This window comes from Hippoglossus hippoglossus, chromosome 16, assembly GCF_009819705.1.
Source record: "Hippoglossus hippoglossus isolate fHipHip1 chromosome 16, fHipHip1.pri, whole genome shotgun sequence".
NCBI classification, from domain to species: domain Eukaryota; kingdom Metazoa; phylum Chordata; class Actinopteri; order Pleuronectiformes; family Pleuronectidae; genus Hippoglossus; species Hippoglossus hippoglossus.
The window spans coordinates 778,916-801,499 of NC_047166.1; the positions used below are offsets into that span (position 1 = coordinate 778,916).

The following is a 22,584-nucleotide window of genomic DNA, read 5'->3' on the forward strand; positions in this document are numbered from 1 at the left end:
TGAACCCAGTTACAGAGAAGGTCCCGTCAGAGCTCATGAGAACATTACACAAGAGTTTTTCCTGTCGGTTTGATTTAAAATGTTTTGACGACGCCTGTGTTTTCACACTCTTTGAGGAGTTTTTAAGAGAGACCCCGCCACAAGGTCATAATCCCTGCCTCCTCCATGTTGGCAGACGGGACAGCAGATATTTAAACTTCATTTCTTTATTCATTTGATTGTGGGTGGAAGTGGAAACTTCTATTTTAATGTACGGTCGCTGATTGTCTCTATGTACAGAGATGTGACAGTATAGTAAACTGTTGATGATGAACACTCTCCAGCTGGGACATTGTTGGTTTTATCTCTCAGTGAAGTCTGTAGAGTTCAGTGTTCAGCAGTTGTTCGTATCCACTGTAGTTTGTGTTGCCGTGCTAACACTGGTTCCTGGTGAGTGGGACACAAAGACACCTATAAGCAGCTTATCCTGAATAATAAGACTATAACCAGGATGTGAGGCGGCGTTCAGGATATAAATCCCATTATAACAAAACGCAGTTTAATCCTGAGGCTGAGCGCTGGGCAGAGCCTGGTGTGTTTGCTCATGTTGTCTACCCGCTAAAGACCGGGGGGGGGGGCACATGTGTGAAGGTGGTGGAGTTTCAGTGACTCTCCATCCCTCCATCCATTCCTCCCTTCTCATGATATCCTATGTGGAGACACTCATCCTCAGTTTCTCAGCCTCTTTCACACTCTGCTGCTTCCTTCCATTAAACTCTGCTGGCGTCTGAGTCGGGGTCACACTGACTGACGGCCTCCGCAGCAGCCTGTCGGTCCGTTCAGCATCCACTCAGCTTCCCTGAAATCCTGCCAGACCCGACTGAACCTCTGACCTCTATCGAGACAGAAACGCAGTCAACAACATACCGGAGCAGGTCACAGTGTTTTCATTGACGGCAGTAGAGCTGCTGTTATTCCAATCAGCAGGTTTTTTCTCCTCTACAAACTGAATATCTTCAGACTGTAGCTCGAACAGGACATTTGACAGTGTTTCTGTTGGACTTCGAGACATAATCGACAGATGAATCAAAAATACACAGTGGGACATCACCCAGTGAGCTCAGCCCAACAGTCTCCTTATGAAGCCATGTTTAAATTCACTAGATACAGATTTTTATTTGGATCTGCACCAAATCTCACACACACCTAAATCGAGGGTCCTCTAAACCTGTAATTATTCTGCACCAAGATCCATCAATTATTCTCTGAAAAATCATGGAAAATGTTGAAAAATGTTCTAACTTGCAGTGTTGGAGAGACATTCAAATCTTTCTTGAGCAGCACCACCTCCCTCCACCAAGCTTACTGGTAATCTGTCCTGTGGTTTTGTGTTTGTCTAACAACACAAGAAGAGAAAGTACTGTTAAGGTACTTTTATACGTTAATAAGTTAGTAAAATGCGATGTGGATGTGATCTTTCCACAGCAGAGTTTATAAGTCATGTCCCGCCTCCTGCTGCTCTACAGGCTCCGCCCCTCGCCTGATGTTCCCACATGTTCCTGTTGGTGTGAACGAGTCGCACCCGGAACAAGATCCTGTTTCACAGGACAAACACTAACTACAAAGATGACAGGACACTATTTTCCAGACATTTTACAGAGTTCATGTCTGAAAACAGCTTCTCTTGTATCCGGTGGATAAAGCTCTGTTTGCACACAGTGGAAATTCATTTTTAATGAAGAGATTTGTATTGAGTCACTGAACCAGTGTTTGAGAGCCTGGATCGTTCTGTGATGTTTCACTCTATCGTTCTTCATATTTGAAAAACTAATTCCGGTCTCTGTTTCCTGGACATTTTCCAGAGTTTGTCACCTTTTACTAGTTTTATTTCTGCTGCTGCTTCTCAAACCAGTTTTTTTCATATTTCTTTCTGTTTTCGCTAACACTCAAGTAAAGGAGACAATTCAAGGAGACAATTTTAATTTGTGAATATTTATGGTATGAAGCTGCTCCAGTTTGAAGACACTGACGCTAAAAATAAGAAGTTTTATTTCCACAGTGGACAGATCCTGGTCCCACTCTGTAGGAATTAATTGAGTCTTGTCTGTGAAAGTCGTCGTGTTTGGCTTTGACCTACTTTGCCTCAGACTAGTTTTTCTCTGTGACTGTCATTAAATCAGACGAGCTAAGTAGTGAACATCGACCCTGTGGCCATGTGGAGCTGCACTCAGCTGATATTCACGTCTCGGCTGCAGATAAACGAGGCGTTTGTGTCCTTCCCGCTGTAACCTTGAAAGCAGTCGCTCAGTGGGGAGTTGTAATGAACACCAGCGGTTAGTGAAGCGTGTCGATAACGGCCAGTTGAACAGAGGCCGATCATCATCTTGACATTAAACCTGATTCTGAAAAATCTCAGTGTGAAACTGAAGCTGTAGCAGATTATCAGTAATTGTATGTTTAAAGAGCACAAACTTCAGGCACTGATTGGCCTACGACTGTTTGCTGTCCTGGCTCCTAAACGGTGGAACCAGCTCCACGTGGACATCAGGACATCAGAAAGTTTACACATCTTCCGCCGCAAACTAAAAACACACCTCTTCCGACTACACCTTGAATAACATTTTAAAACTAACAATTTAGTAGCACTTACATGTCACTTACTTATAGCACTTTGTAGTTTAGCTTTTTTGAAGAAATTGTACTTTCTTGATTCTTGTTGTTCTGGTTTGTTCCTCATGGTTGATGCACTGATTGTGAGTCGCTTTGGATAAAAGCGTCAGCTAAATGAAATGTAACGGGGCTGCAGCGGCAACAACTAACATTATTAGTTAATCTGCTCATTACTTTGCATTTAGTTTCTTAAGGTATTTTTAGTCGAGACAGATTAATTTATCTTGCACATTATAAACAGGAGTTGAGAAGTGCTTTGACAATCGTGTGTATGGATAAAAGATAAGAACAATCTATAAAAAGAAATAAACACTGTAAAAGACCTGAGAAGTGAGCGTCCCTGCAGGGATCTGGCTCTCGGCCCACACCGACTCTCAGCCCATGAGTTTGACCTGAAACTAATTTGAGCTGCTGGGAAACGATGAAGATGATAATGCTGGTTGTAATGAGGGCAGGATGAAGGCTGTTTTACTGACAGGACTGTGGAACAGGTCCATTCTCCTGCGTTTGTTTTTCATGTTGGTTTGTTTAAAGTTTGAATGTCAGGAGGATGTATGAAAATGACCCTCAGACTCCATTAACCCTTATTCTAAAATTGTACCAGTAGTTCTCATTGGGTCACAGACACTAGATGGAACATTTTAATCATATCCATTGACAACATTCAGCCTGTGACTGCAGTTGCCCTCCCATCCTGAAGAGGGCAGACCTGGGTCTTGGATCATCAGGTGGATCTTCTGATAAGCTCCAGTCACTAATCAGAAACAATCCCCTCAGCTGCTGAAGGCCTCACTGTCCGTTCTGTCCACTGCTGAACCTCCCACAGCTGAGGACGAGTCTGTCTGCTCAGAGGCACTGCGGCAGCAGACGAGGCAGACGTCACTTTTCACTGCGTCTGGTCAGTGGGACTTTCCAATGTGATGTGTGAGCAGAGGAGAACCTGGACATGTTAGCTGATGCTTAGTGCCTGAGTCCTGGTTAATGCTAACTGACCGGGTCACGGTGTCTGTGGTGGATCTGAGGACGTCACGTTGTCTGTGGTGGATCTGAGGACGTCACGTTGTCTGTGGTGGATCTGAGGACGTTACAGTGTCTGTGGTGGATCTGAGGACGTCACAGTGTCTGTGGTGGATCTGAGGACGTTACAGTGTCTGTGGTGGATCTGAGGACGTCACGGTGTCTGTGGTGGATCTGAGGACGTTACAGTGTCTGTGGTGGATCTGAGGACGTCACGGTGTCTGTGGTGGATCTGAGGACGTTAGTGTCTGTGGTGGATCTGAGGAGGTCACGGTGTCTGTGGTGGATCTGAGGACGTTACGGTGTCTGTGGTGGATCTGAGGACGTTACGGTGTCTGTGGTGGATCTGAGGACGTTACGGTGTCTGTGGTGGATCTGAGGACGTTACGGTGTCTGTGGTGGATCTGAGGACGTTACGGTGTCTGTGGTGGATCTGAGGACGTTACGGTGTCTGTGGTGGATCTGAGGACGTCACAGTGTCTGTGGTGGATCTGAGGACGTTACGTGTCTGTGGTGAATGTGAGGACGTCACAGTGTCTGTGAAGATGTCACGGTGTCTGTGGTGAATGTGAGGACGTCCCGATCAGAGGTGATTATAACGTCCACTAAAACGTAAACTCTTCCAGAAAAGAGTCATAAGAAAACTCACCATCATCATATATCTGCCAATTTGTTGGTGTTTCCCCTGAAATGCATCTTGGTCCTCGTTATTAACACTGATGCACTGAGCAGGTTGTATATTTATGTATATTTATAACTAGAACATATTACTACTGGCACCACTTCCTAAAAGACTTTTCTAACCTGTAGAAGTGAGGAGCTGCAGCAGCTGTGTGGTTTATGCATCATCGCTGTGTCCTGACTGTTTTCAGTCTCTAAATGAGTTTGTGTGGCTGAAGTGAAGAATGATGTTTATTCTCCTGAACCAGTTTCCTGCTCTGGTTCTGCTGCAGTTTGCTGTTTTTACTTTGAAAGTGATCTTTAATGTTCGATAGGTGTGCTCGACGTTTAAGGTGTTAAAACGAACACCTGCAGTCAAGTTGTGTTTCTGAGAAACCTGGTGAATAGAAGACGTGGAGGACGAGGTTTTATTTTTTTTTCTTCTTCAAACTGAGGCTGTGAAAATATTGTCAGTAGATGAGAAATACCTGAAATTCATTCCCCGCTGTGTGCCGGACGGGTCGTCTCCAACTGCTGAGCAGACAAAGTGAACAGTCGTACTGTAGACGTCCCTGTGGTCACATGATTCCTCCTCTACTACTACTCTGTACAATCCAGTCCTCTGCACTCTGTGAAGAGATGAACTCTGAAGTTCTGAGAGCGGTGGAACGTCTGGTTCACATTCACACAGTCGCACTAAGTCGCACCTGAAGCCGTCCAGTACGACCGCAGTCTGAAGGGCCCTGACTGCAGGTGATGTGTTCTTTATTTGTCTGTGGTTCTGTGAGACGAGCACAGTGCGAATCCTGTGGTTCATCAGCAGATCTCTGGTGGAACAAAACCACAGCAAGTTCATTAAAAGATTTACTCAACCGTTTTGAGGGTGTAAAGTCTGAGTTTAAAATCATAGACCGAATAAAAACAAGTGGTTCAGCTCCAGGCAGCAGAGCCGCGTCAGACTGAGGTTGTAGAGCACGTCTCTGCTGTGGACGAGTGGGAGACGCTGCTCAGCTGACAGAGCTCAGATTATGTCCGGACTAACCGGCTCCTCTGACCTCCCCCACAGATAAATGTCCTCGAGCTCAGAACTTGTTGGTTTAGTAAAGTTATTTCTCTGTGTTGCAGCTTTCCGAGAGACAACCCTCCAGTGAAGATGAGACCATGGTCCCGGTACTAACATCCAAAAAAGCCAGCGAACTCCCTGTCAACGAAGTCGCGTGTGTCCTGCAGGTACAGTTCCCTCAGAGCAGAAGACACAGCTGTACACAAACTATTCTCAAGTTAACAGACAATTTATTCACATTCGATCAAAACACAACGACAACACAGTGAGTCTCACTCGCACACATCCTCTACGTTTACTCAGCTCATGTTACTGTCGAGTCGCTCTCACAGGAATTATTTTGGAATTATAAATATTTGTTATACCTTTTTGTTTTAAAACAGTTATTGAGCGACAGCGCCCCCTGCAGCCTCATGTGGGGATTGACTCTGTTGGTCTCTGTGTCTGAAGTGGTTTTCATGTGTAGAAAAAACAAAGTGAATCAATGTGTTGACTCTGACTGAGTCGTCCCACTGGATATTACCCATGATCCTCTGCTTCCTGACCCTGAAGAGCTGCAGCTGTAACAAATCCACCAAACTGTTCAGAATTCTTCAAGTTTCTAAGTTTCCTGCTGAATATTGGAGATAAACTCTGTTTTTTAATAACTTCAGAGTGTTTTGAACTGATCTCAGTTCAGCTTCACTCTTCACCTGCAGCTGGTTGTGACAGTTGAAGCTGACTCTCAGTCAGTTCTTCTCACAGGAGATGGAACCCACTCAGCAGAGTCACAGAGAACAGACGCTCAGGGAGAGAAGGAGGAAACTTTCTCATGTTCACACTCACACATCAGACTCACTTTCATCCAGCTGCTGGTTTCAGGTAGAAAAGTGACATTGAATAAATATAAAGACGTCACATAACAGTTGAACGCTACATTGCACTGAGGCCCCGCCCCTTCGTCCAGATGAGCATTGCCGCTCCGTATCCACATCCACTGGTCATGTGGTGTAAACAGGAAGTAGATTGTCTACTGCAGTTGACAAGTTGGTTGCTTAGTTACATGAAATATTACAAACGAGAAACGTCGATGGGGAAGGAGCAGTGATTTATTTTCTTGGAGCGGCGATGAGGTGGAACTGTTACTGTTGGAAACACGTGTTCTCTACTATCCATCTTGTATTCTCCACCAGTAAATGATCTGTATGGACACATACAAAGTATGAACAACTTCTTCCAAATCCAACCAGGCCGACCTGCAGTCGGGTCTGACCCAGGAGGAGGTGAACCGCAGGAGGGTGTACCATGGCTGGAACGAGTTCGACATCGGTGAAGAGGAGCCACTATGGAAGAAATACATCTTACAGGTAAAAGAGCTATGAGGCGTAGACCCAGAGAGGTTCTTCTGCAGATCTTCAGTCCACTGTGCTGCAGCAACCGAGTACGAACAACCTGCATGTCACTGAGAGGTTCAGAGTGTTTGACAACTCAATGATAGGAATGGTACAGAGACAGAGCTCTTTGTTGAATAGATTATTTCTGTTCCACAAACAGACATTATCTCTCTCTGCCCACAGACACCAGATTCCATTATCATTTTACTTCACAGAACACTGGAGCTGCTGGTTTGCTGCTGCCTCGTTCTGATGCTTACTGGAGTCTTTGTTTGCTGACATGAAAACAGAAAATGTCCGGGGCAACTGACTCAGACATTTGTGTTCTCACATTCTGAACCTCCACACAATTCCTGAGAGCAGCCGTAGTTAGTTTTTGTTATTGTGTGGTATTTTTATTTATGTGAAGGATCTGAAAATGTCTTCACCACTGGAAGTCACACAACAAGCAATGAGTTTTACACAGAAAGCACTTTCTCATCCCAGTTAGTGGTGAACTGATCCACACGGTCAGGGTTCGTTTTCATCCTCGAGTTCAACATTGTATCGCAGCAGCTGATAGATTTGTGGCCTCCACTGTTTATAACCAGTGAGTCTGTGTTGACTCCATCACCATATAAAGTGAAGTGTGTGTGGTCTCGCTGCTGCTGACTCCAGTCTCCCTCCCTTATCTGCCGGCCCATGTTGCACCGCTGCTGATTTATCAGACCATGAGTCTGAGGAAGCTGTTCACACGTCCAACAGCAGCGCCGACATAAAACCAACCGACTACTTTTATCTGCTGCCTGATAAAACGTCTGGAGGCTCGTCACGTTCTGGAGAGTCATTGTGTTGTCAGGAGAACACAGCGACACACACACACACACACGATAGTATATACAATGTTTATGATGTACATGATGTTCTCACTTCATGCATTTCTAATAATAATAATATTTCTGAGTGAATTACATGTTTGTGTCGTGCAGCAGTAACAGATCGTCCCACAAACAATCAGAGCTCATCTGAATGCAGACATAACATGAGTCGACCCCACCCCCCACAATGTAGAGAACTGTCAACCATCTTCAGCAGCTTAGTCTGCGCTGAGTGAATTGATGCAGAGTTGATCTGCTGTGTCGAGTCATCAGGGTAGAAACAGACTTGTTTGGATGCTGGAGGTGAACGTTGAGCTGGATCCGTCACTTGAGTCAGCGAGCTCCGCCTCTTCGATCTTCACTGTGGACGAATGTCACTCGTGTCCTTGCATCACAGAAAACACGTGTGCACGGATCCTGAGGGTCAAATGAACCTAAACTTATTCTGACCTTAACCCTGAAAACAAGTGATGTCACTGTGGAGCCGGACACTCGCAGCATCGTAACCTCTCACTGTGTCTGTAGTTCAAAGATCCTCTCATTCTGCTGCTGCTGGCGTCGGCCGTCATCAGCGTTCTCATGCACCAGTTTGACGACGCTATCAGCATCACTGTGGTGAGTCGCTCCTTCATTTCTGGCTTGTTTTGATTTCAGTTTGCAGACCTGCAGTTGTGTGCACATGAACATTTTATGGGAGCGTCACCAGTGAAGATGGAGACTCTGCAGGTGTTGATCTGCAAGTTTGGAAAATTAGATGCTTTTACAAGACTTTCGGAATAATTACTTTGATGTTCAGGATGAGAAAACTAAAGATGATAAAAAGAGAAAATAAATAATATACAAAAGTCCTGCAGATTGTGAAAGTGTTAAACAGAACAAACAACTTACTTGTCTTGGTCCCAACTTGCTGTGAAGCTAAAATATTACGTTTTGATTTTAGCGAAAGAGGAAAGATTTTGGTCATTTAAAGCAAAGGTTCATCATCCAGGACGTTGAGGAAGAGACGTGAACAAAACAAGATGCAAACAGAAAATATCACATGAACGTCAGCAGAGCGCTCGCATCCAAATGCAAAGTCGACATAGTGACAGACGTGAGAAGGAAGCAGGAAACATGAAAAGTCATGTTCCAGGTTGAATCCTTGACTTACGAATGATTCATATCTGAGTTTTTATACTTTTATACTGTACACAGGTATCAGACATTCATCCAGCTGTGTTTTATTTACAGGCCATCATCATAGTCGTGACAGTTGCCTTTGTCCAGGTGAGTCGGCTGCGTCCCTGTTTTCAGCCTCTTTCTGTAAAAGTGTCATAAATGTTAAGATGGATAAGGAAGGTTTACAGTGCGTCTGTGTGTATGTATATTATCTTCTCCACGTATATATTCGTGAACTTGTGCTGCATCATGTTTCGTGTTTGTTCTTTGTGTGAAGGAGTATCGCTCTGAGAAATCTCTGGAAGAGCTCGGGAAGCTGGTTCCTCCAGAATGTCACTGGTGAGTCCTGAGGAACGTGGTGTTAATTATAATGACATAATAACAGTAGCAGGGTTAAAGCTCATCACTGTTGTTATGGTTACGGCTGGACGAGTTTTCAGACTCTAAATCAGAGACTTGTGCAAACACTGCTGAACTCGTTTTAGTTTGAAAACTCTGTCTGTCTCTCTCTCTCTGTCTCCCTCAGTATCAGGGATGGGAACCTGGAGCACCTACTGGCCAGGGAGCTGGTTCCTGGAGACACTGTGTGTCTGTCGGTGGGAGAGAGGGTCCCAGCAGACCTCCGCCTCTTTGAGGTGCACACACACACACACACACACACACACACACACACACACAACTAAAGCCTTGTTCACCAACGACTTTTGCAACTTGCAAGCAAAAGCCCCCGATTGGCGTTTGACTGACAGCTGCCAATCTGTGTGTGACCTCCTCGTAGAGTTAGAGGGGCTCGCTGTCGAGTCGCTGACTCTGATCAGATCTCCAGCTCCAGCCAATCAGAGCACAGGATGGACTGAGGGCACATGTAGTGGTGATGAGACCACTGTATTTGTAATCAGGGGAATCAAGTAATAACTGTGACAGAGTGACACACTGAGTGCAGCTTATATTCACTGCATCCTGCTCAGGTTGGGTCTGGACAGAATGAACCTGTCTGGTTCGGGTCGGGCTCGGTTTCACCTCCTCCTCCATCGTGTTGTTCTGTAGCAGCCTAACCCTAACCTGGGGTTTCTCTCAGTGAAAGATCGTGTCACCCCCCCATCACCACTCAGATATGTGGTATGAACTCGGCTTAATTTAATCCTTATTCTAAAAGTCTTTGTTAGGACTTGTTCCGCTGGTTTTCTTTTTATGACCATCCTTTATACCGTGCATCCTGTTCATAACACACAGTCACCTGGAGGTTTCCCAGTACACCCCCAGTATTGTTCTTTATTTTACATCATAAAGATAATTTCCTAGAAAGGAGAAATGTTTTGGTTTCCTGGAAACAGTCTCTGTTATTTAGTCAAACATAAAGAGACAATTTGTCCCCTGATCAGTTTGTACAGTTAGTTATTCCACTGAATTATAAGTATTCAGTATTTGTTCTCTGCTGCATCAGCATACATTTCAGAAATGTGCTTATTAAACTCTAAAGCCTGATTCGTGACATGATCCATGATTTCTCAGTAGGTTTTAGTTCTGTCCAGAGAACCTGTGCAGAGATTGTAGAATCATAAGAGGTTTCACACCAACTAAAGCAGGGTCAATTAAAATGTTAGACAGCAAGTTGTTTCAAACCAGATTCCTGTAGATTTTATCCTCTGTGGGATTTGTTCAGGTAAGTGTGAACGCAGGGATTTCACTCAGGTGTGAACTGAAACCTGCACCGAGGACGAGGTGCGAGTCTGGTCTCAAACCAACTGAGGAGCAGTTTGTGGTGGGAACGTGATCCCGCCTCGATCTGACCCAACTAACCTGCTGTTCTTCACGAGTCTGAGCGAAACGCATCCTGTAGCCACGTGTGCTTTGCATTGTGGGATGTGGCAGATCAGCAAACTGACAAAGAAACTGAACCAAAACCACCAGAAAAATGCTCCAAGTTTTCAAAGTCATCGAATGATTATAGGAAAAAACATCTTCCTGTCAGTTAAAGACATCAGCTGTTAAACCGTCTGTCTCCGACTGTCGGCTCATACTGAAAACATCACTGTATTTCATTTTCTTATATGGCGTTGATGTTTTATTTCTGTCTTCTCTTTATTCCCCCTGAGGACCAATAAAGTTTGATCTCAACCTTAAAACCCGTCATTAGATCAGAGGACATCTTGGATTTTTGAAAGGATTTAGAAACTTTCTGCCCCGGTTCCTCTTACAAAGCAAAACTAGTTTGAGTGAGATCTATTTATCAGTGTTTAGTGACTCCTCTGTGTTTGTCCTCCGCAGGCGTCCGACCTGTCTGTGGACGAGTCCAGTCTGACGGGCGAGACCAGCCCCTGCTCCAAGTCTACCTCCCACCAGCTGGCAGCCACCAATGGAGACATCGCCTCCCGCAGCAACGTCGCCTTCATGGGGACGCTGGTGCGATGTGGCAAAGCCAAGGTACCAGCACAGCTCTTACACACATTTACACGTTTCTCTGAAGATAGAAGCATTTGTTGAATCTGATCAACGTACGAACAAATTGATTATTACAGTCTAGAACACAAAGTTGCTGAATGTTGATAAGAACTCACACCAACATACACGTACTGTAACCCTCAGTTATTATATTAGAAAACCAAACCAGCAGATTCAGTCCTACATGAGGCCTGGAGATGCAGAAACATACAAAATATTATACGAACAAAAATCATGTGACACAAACGATGTTCATGTACATGTGTGTGATCTTTGTTTAAAGCTGTCAAACTCCTCCTCAGGGCATCGTCATAGGAACCGGAGAGAGCTCCGAGTTTGGGGAAGTTTTCAAGATGATGCAAGCAGAAGAGGTAACGTTTCCCTTTTCAGTGTTAACAAGCTGCTTCACTTCTTGTGTCTGCTGCACACTGAGCTGCTCTGACTCCTCACGTGTTCCTCACGTGTTCTGCAGGTTCTGTGTGTGAGAACAAATGTCTGAGTCAGTGTCTCTGGACATGTTCTGGATCTTCTCCTGCAGCCTCCTAGTAAAATGTGTGTAACATGTCAGTGAGTCCATGTGAGGAAACAGCAGGACAATGTGTGGAAGCTTCCCAGAGAGCGAGTGGACGTGTTGATGAGGTTTCTAACACGTGATGTGAACCTGGAAGAACACAAAGATCTCAGGATGAAGAAGAGGAGCCGTACACGTAGAAGACGAAGACGTCCACTTGGAAACACGAGGAGGTTCCAGATCTTTTGGTGATGAGGGCCGACGCCGGTGTGGATGAGCTGTAAACAACAACACTGATCTTTCCACAGCAGAGTTTATACGTCATGTCCGGCCTCCTGCTGCTCTACAGGCTCCGCCCCTGCTGCTCTACAGGCTCCGCCCCTGCTGCTCTACAGGCTCCGCCCCTCGCCTGGATGTTCCCCTCATGTTCCTGTATCCAGGATATTTTATCTTCATTTCTGTAGAAGTGTCTCTGATCTTTATTCACAGATCAAGTTTAAATTAATATGGTTTGAATATAGAGGTGGACATTCAAATGAATAGATCTGAGTTTAAAACATGAAAACCGTGTATTGGAGAATGTGACACTTCTACACTGAGCCTTGATTTATAAATCAATCTTCCTTTTTTAAGGTTGAGAATAAACGCTCGGTCTGTGTTTGGTGAATGTTTGTTTATTGGCTCGTGGCTTTAGTTTGTCACAGTTTAAATGTCCGTCCATGATAACGTGATGTGACCCTCCGTCTGTTTTCTTTTGCTCAGGCTCCTAAAACTCCGCTGCAGAAGAGCATGGACCTGCTGGGGAAGCAGCTCTCTCTTTATTCCTTTGGCATCATAGGTTGGTTTTCACTCGTCAGTCTTCACCCTCAGCGTCTGCGTGTCACGTGCCCTCGTTTGGTCTGATGTGCTCGCTGCTGTGTTTTTTAGGGGTCATCATGCTGGTGGGGTGGCTGCAGGGGAAGAGGATCCTCGACATGTTCACCATCGGTGTCAGGTACGTGTCTTTTCACCATTGCTGCCGTGATAACTACACTTTGGACACGTGGCGGCTGCCTCACATGAACCCTGTGTTCACTCAGAAATCAATAACAAGATGCAATATGCACATGAACAGCAGGGGCAGTAGAGACAGAACTGATGGTTCAGCTCTGACTTCATGTTCCTGTTTGTGAGTTCAGAAAACGATTGAACTCTGAGTCTGAAGTTTGCTTCTGTTATGAGAATATAAATCACATAACTGACCTTTGTCTGGTCTGATCATTATCATCATTAGGATCATTAAAGCAGCGTTACAGGTTCCGGCCTCTAATAAAGTAAACAAAGTCAAGTTTGAGGAAATGTTCCTTCTGTTTCAGAGAGACGTTCACATTATAAATAATAATGATAATTAACTTTAACACAGCATTTTTTTTTTTTACTAATACACAACAATTTCCTCCTGAAAATAATAATAATCTTTATTTTTAAATACATTTTCAAACTTAAGTTGTAAAGTTCTTCAAACAGCGCAGCAAAATAAGAAATCAAGTAATATAATTTTAATGAATCATTGGATTAGAATGTGACAACAAGACGAAACAAGATAAAATATGATAAAAGTTTTTTTTTTAAGGATAAAAACTGAAATAAAAAGACAAAGTCTAATAAATATTTTATAAACTGTTCTGAAGATGCAAACTTCTCACAGGATCTTAAACAGCAGCGATGTCACAGATGTAGATATCGATCTTAAACTCAGACACTGAGTGAACGGGTTGAAACAGGAGCTCATGTCTTGTGGTTCAGTCTGTAGACGATAGTTTAGTAAAATGAAAACATGTTAAATGTTCTCAGGTAAAAACAGTAAAAACAGTAAAGATGCAGTCTCATCTCAGTGGCGTGTTTGTGGATTGTCCCCCCCAGTCTGGCGGTAGCTGCCATCCCAGAGGGTCTGCCCATCGTGGTGACGGTGACGCTGGCGCTCGGTGTGATGCGCATGGTGAAGAAAAGGGCCATAATCAAGAAGCTCCCCATCGTAGAAACTCTGGGTACTGAAGAGTTAATCATCCACAGCATCAAACTATCACAGCCTCTGACACGTCGACGGCACAGTGTTCATTTTCTCAGTTTGGACCCAAAGCTGAAATTCAGAATAAAGTTATTAACCACATTTCTTTAACCTAACTGATCATCACCCTTCAGACAACTGTCGTATCGACCGATGTGATTTCAGAGAGTTTCAGGTGTTTGTCTGACGAGCACGTTGTCGTCCTCCATCAGGCTGCTGCAACGTGATCTGCTCAGACAAGACGGGAACTCTGACCAAGAACGAGATGACCGTCACTCAGCTGTACACGTCAGACGGGCTCCACGCCGAGGTGGGAACCTTTCCTTCACCTCGCTGCTACTGCCACTCGTCACAGGGAGCAGTCGAGTTTAGATTTGGACAGTGCAGCTGATTGAGAGGTTGTGGTTGAGAAGAGGTTTTATACTGGAGCTTGAAGTGTGACGTGAAGAACGTGTGACGTGAAGAGGAAATGAGTCGGAACATTAAAGTTAAAACCTTTGAGTTTGTCTGCTGACTCTGTTTGGTTCAGTTTATCGGTCAGAAGTTGAGCCAAAGCTGCTGGATGGTTTTTAGATGTTCTGTCTGTTCGTCCTTTCACTGACGATGAGACCAAACATTTCTTAATCACACGTTATGTCCCGTTCAGTTTTTACCCATAACACTGTCTTGCAGGTGACGGGCGTCGGCTACAACAGAGAAGGAGAAGTGATTCTGGACGGAGAAATCATCCACGGCTTCTCCTGCCCGGCCATAAGTAAGATCGTGGAGGTGAGTTCACTGAGGGAAAATATCTGCAAAAGACAATTTGTAACTAAGAGATCCAGCTGTTGTAGGAGATGAGAGATTCAATGGTGAACGTGTTTGTGTCGTCAGGTCGGCTGTGTGTGCAACGACTCCGTCATCAGGAATCACACTCTGCTGGGACGGCCGACCGAGGGAGCGCTCATCGCCCTCGCCATGAAGGTAAAGACAAACCATGTGACTGCAAGTGTCTCTGGAGCTCACTCTCCTTTAGAACCATTCGTCTTCTCCGTGTTTGGCTGCTCTTCTTCATCCTGAGATACGTTTGGACCTTCTGAGCTCCCATCCACGGTTACAGGTCTGCTGGGACAGAGCGACACATCTGGGCAGCACACGTCAGAAAAGAGTCTTTGTTGTGTTTTCTTGTTCTCCAGACTGAGGTGACCATGAACAACTGATCCAGCTGTTGTGTGTCTGATCCAGCTGTTTCTCTGATCCAGCTGTTGTGTCTCTGATCCAGCTGTTGTGTCTCTGGTCCAGCTGTTGTGTCTGATCCAGCTGTTGTGTCTCTGATCCAGCTGTTGTCTCTGATCCAGCTGTTGTGTCTCTGATCCAGCTGTTGTGTCTCTGGTCCAGCTGTTGTGTCTGATCCAGCTGTTGTGTCTCTGATCCAGCTGTTGTCTCTGATCCAGCTGTTGTGTCTCTGGTCCAGCTGTTGTGTCTGATCCAGCTGTTGTGTCTCTGATCCAGCTGTTGTCTCTGATCCAGCTGTTGTGTCTCTGATCCAGCTGTTGTGTCTCTGATCCAGCTGTTGTGTCTTCCAGATGGGGCTGGAGAGCTTGCAGAAGGAGTACGTCCGTCTGGAGGAGCATCCCTTCACCTCGGAGCAGAAGTGGATGGCGGTCCGCTGTGTTCGCCACAGCCAGCAGGTCTCTACGCCCCCATTGAACTAAACCATTTATTGTTATTGATTAGATTTTGTAATATTGACCAGCTGCATTGTTATTGAAGAAGAATTCAATAAACAAAAATCCAACATACTGATAATGAAGAGTTATGATCTGCAGTTAAATACACAAAGTATGTATTTTATATGTATATTGAATCAATGAATTGTCTTCGTCGCCCCTCAGGCCGCGCCTGGAGTTTACTTCCTGAAGGGGGCGTACGAGCAGGTGATTCGATTCTGCAGCTCCTACAGCAGCAGAGGAGCCGCCCTTCCCCTCAGCCACCAGCAGAGGGAGCTGTACCAGCAGCAGATCAGCTACATGGGCTCGGCCAGCCTGCGAGGTGAGAAGAGCCAATGACACGACTTCAGCTCCCAAACATTAACGCCATTAAACCGGCTCATTCCCTCTCCCTCCTCCTTCCGGCAGTGCTGGCGTTCGCGTCCGGTTCAGAGATGGGGAACCTGACCTTCCTGGGTCTGGTGGGCATCATCGACCCTCCGAGGTCGGGGGTCAAAGAGGCCGTGGCCGCGCTCATCAGCTCCGGTGTCGCCATCAAGATGATCACTGGAGACTCACAGGAGACGGCCGTGTCCATAGGTCAGAGAGCGTGGAGTCGTATTCTCAATGTGTTTGATCAGCAGGATGTAGAACAGATGAAACATACAAAAACTATTTAATCCTCATTAAAACTTGTTTGAATGTGAATCACTGTAAATAAAGATGGGAATCCTCTGGATCGCCCCCTGCTGGCTGACTCCAGCATCGGTCATCTACTCCTCGTCAATCATAATAATCGTCCTAATATCTCAAATCTTAAAAAAATCATCTCCTTGGTCAAAGCAGATAAGAGACTTTGTAACAGTTAACAACACACAACATTAACAACATGTATTATAAAGATTGACTGTAGGATTTTTAAGAATCAATATTCAATGAACTCTTTATGATTTAAATTCTCTTCTCTGTTTGTCTCCAGCGAGTCGTCTCGGTCTCTTCTCTAAAGGTTCTCAGTGTCTGTCTGGAGAAGAAGTCGATCATCTGGACCTGCAGCAGCTTTCACACATCGTCCCCAGAGTGAGAGACCACACACACAGACACACACACACACACAGACTCACACACACAGACACAGACAGTAACACACACAGTAACACACACAGACTCACACACAGTAACACACAGACTCACACACACACACACACAGTAACACACAGACTATCTGTCAAAGGTCAAGGTGACAGTGACCTCATGTTACTGTGAATGTGATCATATGTACATGGAAGCTGCAGGTAATTCTAGTTTATTTGTGTTCATCATTGTGTGTGTGTGTGTGTGTGTGTGTGTGTGTGTGTGTGTGTGTGTGTGTGTGTGTGTGTGTGTGTGTGTGTGTGTGTGTGTGTGTGTGTGTGTGTGTGTGTGTGTGTGTGTGTGTGTGTGTGTGTGTGTGTGCAGATCGCTGTGTTTTATCGAGCCAGTCCGAGACACAAGCTGAAGATCGTCAAGGTGAGAACCACGAACAACAGACTTCAGTTTGTCTTTTTTCAGAAGCGTTTAAAGCCCTGTCTTTCTGCAGTCGCTCCAGAACATCGGCGCGGTGGTCGCCATGACAGGTGATGGCGTGAACGACGCCGTCGCTCTGAAGGCTGCCGACATCGGCATCGCGATGGGCCAGACGGGAACGGACGTGTGCAAGGAGGCGGCTGATATGATCCTGGTGGACGACGACTTCCAGACAATCATGTGAGTCAAACCAGGATGTTCGTGTCTGGATCTGACTCTGGTTCAGACTTTGCTCTGTTCCTCTGGTCGTTGGCTCCGACCCACAGATCTCAGATCAGCTTTCATCAGCCAATCAACAGGAACAGGTGGTAAACATCGTGACACAGGATGTGAACCTGTGACTGATCTGTTTGAGACACGAGTTCTGTTCACTTTTTATTAAAGTCGTCAAAACACTGAGACGTTAACGTGAAGGAATCTTCACTTGATTTCACGTTTAATTAGCTTGAAAAGATCATTTATTTTAGTTTGAAATTCAAGTCAAGTTTCTTGTTCTTTTTCCAGGTCGGCCATCGAGGAAGGAAAAGGAATTTATAACAACATCAAAAACTTTGTCCGTTTTCAGCTGAGCACGTGAGTCAAGGTCGTCTCTGTTCTCCTCATGTTCTCCCCACCATGTTGTCATGTTCTCCTCATGTTCTCCCCACCATGTTGTCATGTTCTCCCCATGTTCTCCCCACCATGTTGTCATGTTCTCCCCATGTTCTCCCCACCATGTTGTCCAAATGTTCTCTCCTCATGTTCTCCCCATGTTCTCCTCATGTTCTCCTCACCATGTTGTCCAAATGTTCTCTCCTCATGTTCTCCTCACGCTCTCCGGATGTTCTCCTCATGTTCTCCTCATGTCCTCATGTTCTCCTCATGTTCTCCCCATGTTCTCCTCATGTTCTCCCCACCATGTTGTCCAAATGTTCTCTCCTCATGTTCTCCCCATGTTCTCCTCATGTTCTCCCCACCATGTGTTCCAAATGTTCTCTCCTCATGTTCTCCTCACGCTCTCATGTTCTCCTCACGCTCTCCTCATGTTCTCCTCATGTTCTCCTCATGTTCTCATGTTCTCCTCATGTTGTCCTGACGTTGTTCTCTCTGATCTTGTTTCTGCCCTGACGCTCGGTCTCCAGGAGCATTGCTGCGCTGACGCTCATCTCTCTGGCGACGCTGATGAACTTCCCCAACCCGCTGAACGCGATGCAGATCCTGTGGATCAACATCATCATGGACGGACCTCCTGCTCAGAGGTACAGGAGCATCATGGGAACTGTAGTGCAAAGACTGATGCAGTTTGTAGATTATTCTTTTTTAGGCTGATTGCAGGAAGTCCTACACGTCCAAACTTTTGCAGACTAATTTTCCAGAGTTTGTCACAAACTGTGTGTGTGTCTCTTCAGTTTGGGGGTGGAGCCTGTCGACCGGGACGTGATCAGAAAACCTCCTCGTAACGTTAGAGACAGCATCATCACCCGAAGTCTGATCATCAAAGTCCTGGTGTCTGCGTTCGTCATCGTCTGTGGGACTCTGTTCGTCTTCTGGAGAGAGGTGACTTCTTCTTCTTCTTCTTCTTCTTCTTCTTCTTCTAACTTTTCTAACTTTTCTCTCCGCTCTTCAGTTGCAGGACAACGTGATCACTCCTCGAGACACAACCATGACCTTCACCTGCTTCGTCTTCTTCGACATGTTCAACGCTCTGAGCTCGCGCTCACAGGTGAGACGTTATCACACGTATGTTGCTTCGTATGTGAGATGACGATACGAGTGTGTGACGTGTGATCGTGTGTGGTGATCCTCAGACTCGTATGGTCCATGAGATGGGTCTGTGCAGTAACAGGACGTTCTGTTACGCCGTGCTGGCGTCCATCATGGGGCAGCTGCTCGTCATCTACTTCCCTCCGCTGCAGAACGTCTTCCAGACCGAGAGCCTCAGCTTCTTTGGTAAGAGTTTGACCTTAAAGGAGCATTCCACCAAAAAGCATGTCAGCTTGTTAGCATGTTACACTGTGACTCAGCAGTTTGTTACACTGTGACTCAGCAGTTTGTTTGTTACACTGTGACTCAGCAGTTTGTTACACTGTGACTCAGCAGTTTGTTACACTGTGACTCAGCAGTTTGTGTATCTTGCAGACCTGCTGTTCCTGGTGAGTCTGACCTCGTCGGTGTGCGTCGTGTCGGAGGCCATTAAGAAGGTGGAGAGGTGGAGGGGCGTTCAGAGGAGCCCCCACACTGACTGTTTCCACGAGGTATGACACCCCCCCCCACCCCCCCCTCACTGCAGAATGACTCTGATGTTTGGAGGACGAAGAGGAGGCGGGTTTTAGGATCTCACTGACTCATTCAGACTGCAAGGACCCTGGGACTCCGGTCTGTGACTGGAGGAGACGGAGCGAGTTGAGATGGCTGCCCTGTCCTGACTCTGTGCTCAGTGTATTTAATACCACGGCCCCTCTGTGCTCAGCCTCGCTGTAGATCCCTGTTGAGGTCCAACGCCACGGACCACATCCTCCCACATCCTCCCAGCGTGAACCGGCTCGTGATTTAGGACGTACGTTAGAAAACCCTCTGATGAATCAAATACTAAAGACGTGTGCAACTGTTTGTGTTCTGTCCTTTTTAAATTGGTCATGTAGAAGGAGGCGTCGCCCCCGTCAGCCACCTGGTCTGAACTGGGCTGAGTTCACAGCGTGGTGGAGGTGTGATGGTGCAGAACCAGTTTGATGCTCACGCTTCATGATCGGATGTTTTGTTCCCTTTGAAGTGAAAGTTCTGCTCTAAAGAGGAAACAGTGAAATGTCCCAGCTTGAACGTTTCTCACCTGAGATTTGAAAACTTAAGAAAGAAAATCCTCAAAACCTGATTTTAATTTGTTTTTCTTTATAAAATTCAATATATAATTACATCTAATTTATGATTAATGAACCTTTTTCTCATTTTAACACATGAAGTATTGATGTTTGCTTTATATCAATATTCAGATTCTGTCGTGACTTTAACTGGCAGAACAAACGTGTTCAAGTCGTTTCGGGGGAATGAAAGTAGCGTGACACCTCCACCACCTGCTTTTTTCTGCGAGTCATAGAAATGATTTTTTTCCTGCTTCTTCTTCCACTGGTTTATTTAAATTTAAAACTCTGCTGCTGTTTGAAGGTGGAAGGAGAAAAATACATTTTCTAACCTGCTGAGTTTTACGTTAACGTGATGTCGAGGCGAAGCCGCCGCTTCAGGTGCAAACGCCAACTTCAGTCCCGACGCGCTCTCATCTTGTGCCTTAGAGAAGTCGTTCATCGTCTGTCTCCGTGGAAACGGACGCCCTTTACTCACGGATGGTGTCTCTGTTCAATCGTGATTCATTTTAAGATTCTCCCGAAGGTTTAAGCCACAATAATTTTACTTTCCATTTTTATTTCTGGTCAAATTTTGATTTTTTTGTTTGATCAGAATTTTCTTCCACCTTTGAGGAGTCGCAGTGCTTTCTGGGAAATGTAGTTTACTTTGCTGTCTCTCTGTTGAAAGTTTGATTTTAAAATACTTGTATTTAATTTATTTCCAAAAGGCACATGTGGGCTGTAAAATCACTCTGCTGCTGTTTCCAGCATCAAATCCTCTTTTTTGTCGTATTGTTCACGACTCAGTTTCCTCATGAAATTAAAGACGATTTATCTGAAATAACAGCAGAGTCTATTTTTCTTTCTTCCAAGTTTTCATTTCTCATGTCAGTAAATTAATGAGATTTTATTTCAGCAGAGATATTAAAGAATTTTTTACAACATGAGTCTTATTTTTGTAGTTTTTGTCCAGAATCGACTGATCAGTGCACACAGAGGTTTGAAAACAAGTCGGATACTAAAAGAAAATCAGTAGAAAACCATAAAGAACAATAAAAACTCAAGGAAAGACTTTATTAATGTGTAATAAGTAGATTGAGCTTCTCTGCATCAGCCAGTGAACAGGAAACTAGTGGAGCAGATGCAGTCTGTGGTACTGGGAGCACTTTACGGGTCAGGCTGGTTCTGTTGGGCTCCAGCAGCTGACAGAGGTTCATCCTCTGAGGAGAATCTAGATCTTTCAGAAGCTCATCAGAGGAGCTCGAAGGATCTTGTGGGTCTCTGAAGACCCTGGTCCTCCTCAGAGACTCGAACCATCCACACCAGCTCCACGGATCCTCTAAGACGTGATGTCATGGTTCAAAGGAAGGGATTGGTCAGTGGGCGGAGCTTTATACTGTTTGATCTCTTATCTCCAACTCAACCTGGATCAGGTCAGCTGCTCAGTGTAAGTTACCGTGGTGATTTACCTGATAACAAGTCAACGAGCTGAAGTAAACCTGATCACCACAAATCCTGCTTCGTAGTTCAGGTGTTTTTATTTGTTTCTGAAACGTTTTTCCAGACGTCAGAATGTTCCTGAAATGTTCTGGAGGTTCTGTGAGAACACAAATGAAAACTTGTGAAGCTTCTTCCTCCGTCACATTTGCTCTTTTACAAAAGCCTGAAAAACAGAAGTCACACATTCGCTCACACCAGTCACAACACAACTCGCTCTTTAGTTTCACTTTTATTTATAGTGAGAGTGAGAATACAAAATTAAGTCTTCTTTTAAAGATGCTCACTTTGTTTTCACTCAGTCATTCACAGACAGTTTCAGTTCAAACTCTTTATTCAAACAGTAAAAATAGAATAAAACCTGCTCATGTTTCATTCTCCTCTCAAAGACATTTCAGAACAGAAAACAGTGAAACGTGTTGGATAAACAGAAAGATGAAATGTCATCCGATCAAAACTCGACTGAAGACAAACATCAAATCAAACCTTTAATCAAACTCTTTTTAATCACTGAGGTTTTTCTCAGTGGTGTGTAAAGTACTTAAAAGTACAGATATCTTACCTGAAAGTGACTCCGGTAAAAGTTAGTCACCCGTAAGAAAATGACTTGAGTCAAAGTCTTAAAGTCGCTCATATTAAATGTACTTAAGTATCAAAAGTAAAAGTACAAGTACCAAAATTAAAAATGCAAAGTGCTTTTTATAGTCTATACAGACACAAAACAACCAAAACATTTTCTCTTCAGGCTTTTATTTCAAAATGATAACAAAAATATACATACTATACTATACTACTATACTTACTATAATATACATACTAATTACATACTGTATAATTTTACAAATTTGGAACCCCAGATGAGTCTCAAATAGTAATGGACTAGTGCATCTGAACTTCTGGGCACAACAAAGAACCAACACAACAGAATAAACCAGTGCCTAAGAACACCAATAGACCCAGTGTAACCACTAAAGAATTAAACTGGGACCTTTCACTTTCTAATCAGTAGCAGGAGTGATACACAACGCCCCTTATGATAACTCAGCAAAAGGAAACAAGTTCTAGGCACACAAATAGGATAGTTCCTCTTTTGTTAACAGCCTGCACAGTGCTCGTACAGAGAAGAGCGTGAAGGCGTGCGTAGCTCCAACCTCCTGCTCAGTAACTAGTATATTGAGAATATAAGAAGTAGAAAGTACAGAAATTTGTGTTCAACTGTATCGAGTAAAAGCCCCTGATCGCG

General features: G+C 44.8%; 1 protein-coding gene across 2 annotated transcripts in view; it reads left to right on the forward strand.

The window, feature by feature from the left end:
• atp2c1 (ATPase secretory pathway Ca2+ transporting 1) overlaps window positions 1-20,221 on the forward strand; it is a 24,310-nt gene extending 4,089 nt beyond the window's left edge. Inside the window, exons 2-27 of one of the 2 annotated variants that reach the window (XM_034610636.1) lie at window positions 5,452-5,556; window positions 6,619-6,735; window positions 8,145-8,234; window positions 8,850-8,885; window positions 9,055-9,116; window positions 9,304-9,412; window positions 11,046-11,201; window positions 11,522-11,590; window positions 12,493-12,568; window positions 12,658-12,724; window positions 13,633-13,757; window positions 13,990-14,087; window positions 14,450-14,545; window positions 14,651-14,740; window positions 15,343-15,447; window positions 15,652-15,808; window positions 15,895-16,065; window positions 16,445-16,542; window positions 16,921-16,971; window positions 17,042-17,208; window positions 17,533-17,601; window positions 18,150-18,266; window positions 18,417-18,564; window positions 18,635-18,730; window positions 18,816-18,957; window positions 19,147-20,221. In XM_034610636.1, coding sequence (XP_034466527.1) covers window positions 5,488-5,556; window positions 6,619-6,735; window positions 8,145-8,234; window positions 8,850-8,885; window positions 9,055-9,116; window positions 9,304-9,412; window positions 11,046-11,201; window positions 11,522-11,590; window positions 12,493-12,568; window positions 12,658-12,724; window positions 13,633-13,757; window positions 13,990-14,087; window positions 14,450-14,545; window positions 14,651-14,740; window positions 15,343-15,447; window positions 15,652-15,808; window positions 15,895-16,065; window positions 16,445-16,542; window positions 16,921-16,971; window positions 17,042-17,208; window positions 17,533-17,601; window positions 18,150-18,266; window positions 18,417-18,564; window positions 18,635-18,730; window positions 18,816-18,957; window positions 19,147-19,268 — 2,703 coding nt within the window. In that variant the 5' untranslated portion in view covers window positions 5,452-5,487 and the 3' untranslated portion in view covers window positions 19,269-20,221. The remainder of the gene's footprint in view (window positions 1-5,451; window positions 5,557-6,618; window positions 6,736-8,144; window positions 8,235-8,849; window positions 8,886-9,054; window positions 9,117-9,303; window positions 9,413-11,045; window positions 11,202-11,521; window positions 11,591-12,492; window positions 12,569-12,657; window positions 12,725-13,632; window positions 13,758-13,989; window positions 14,088-14,449; window positions 14,546-14,650; window positions 14,741-15,342; window positions 15,448-15,651; window positions 15,809-15,894; window positions 16,066-16,444; window positions 16,543-16,920; window positions 16,972-17,041; window positions 17,209-17,532; window positions 17,602-18,149; window positions 18,267-18,416; window positions 18,565-18,634; window positions 18,731-18,815; window positions 18,958-19,146) is intronic. The other variant, XM_034610634.1, reaches the window with a different exon arrangement.
• Window positions 20,222-22,584: the final 2,363 nt, after the last annotated feature.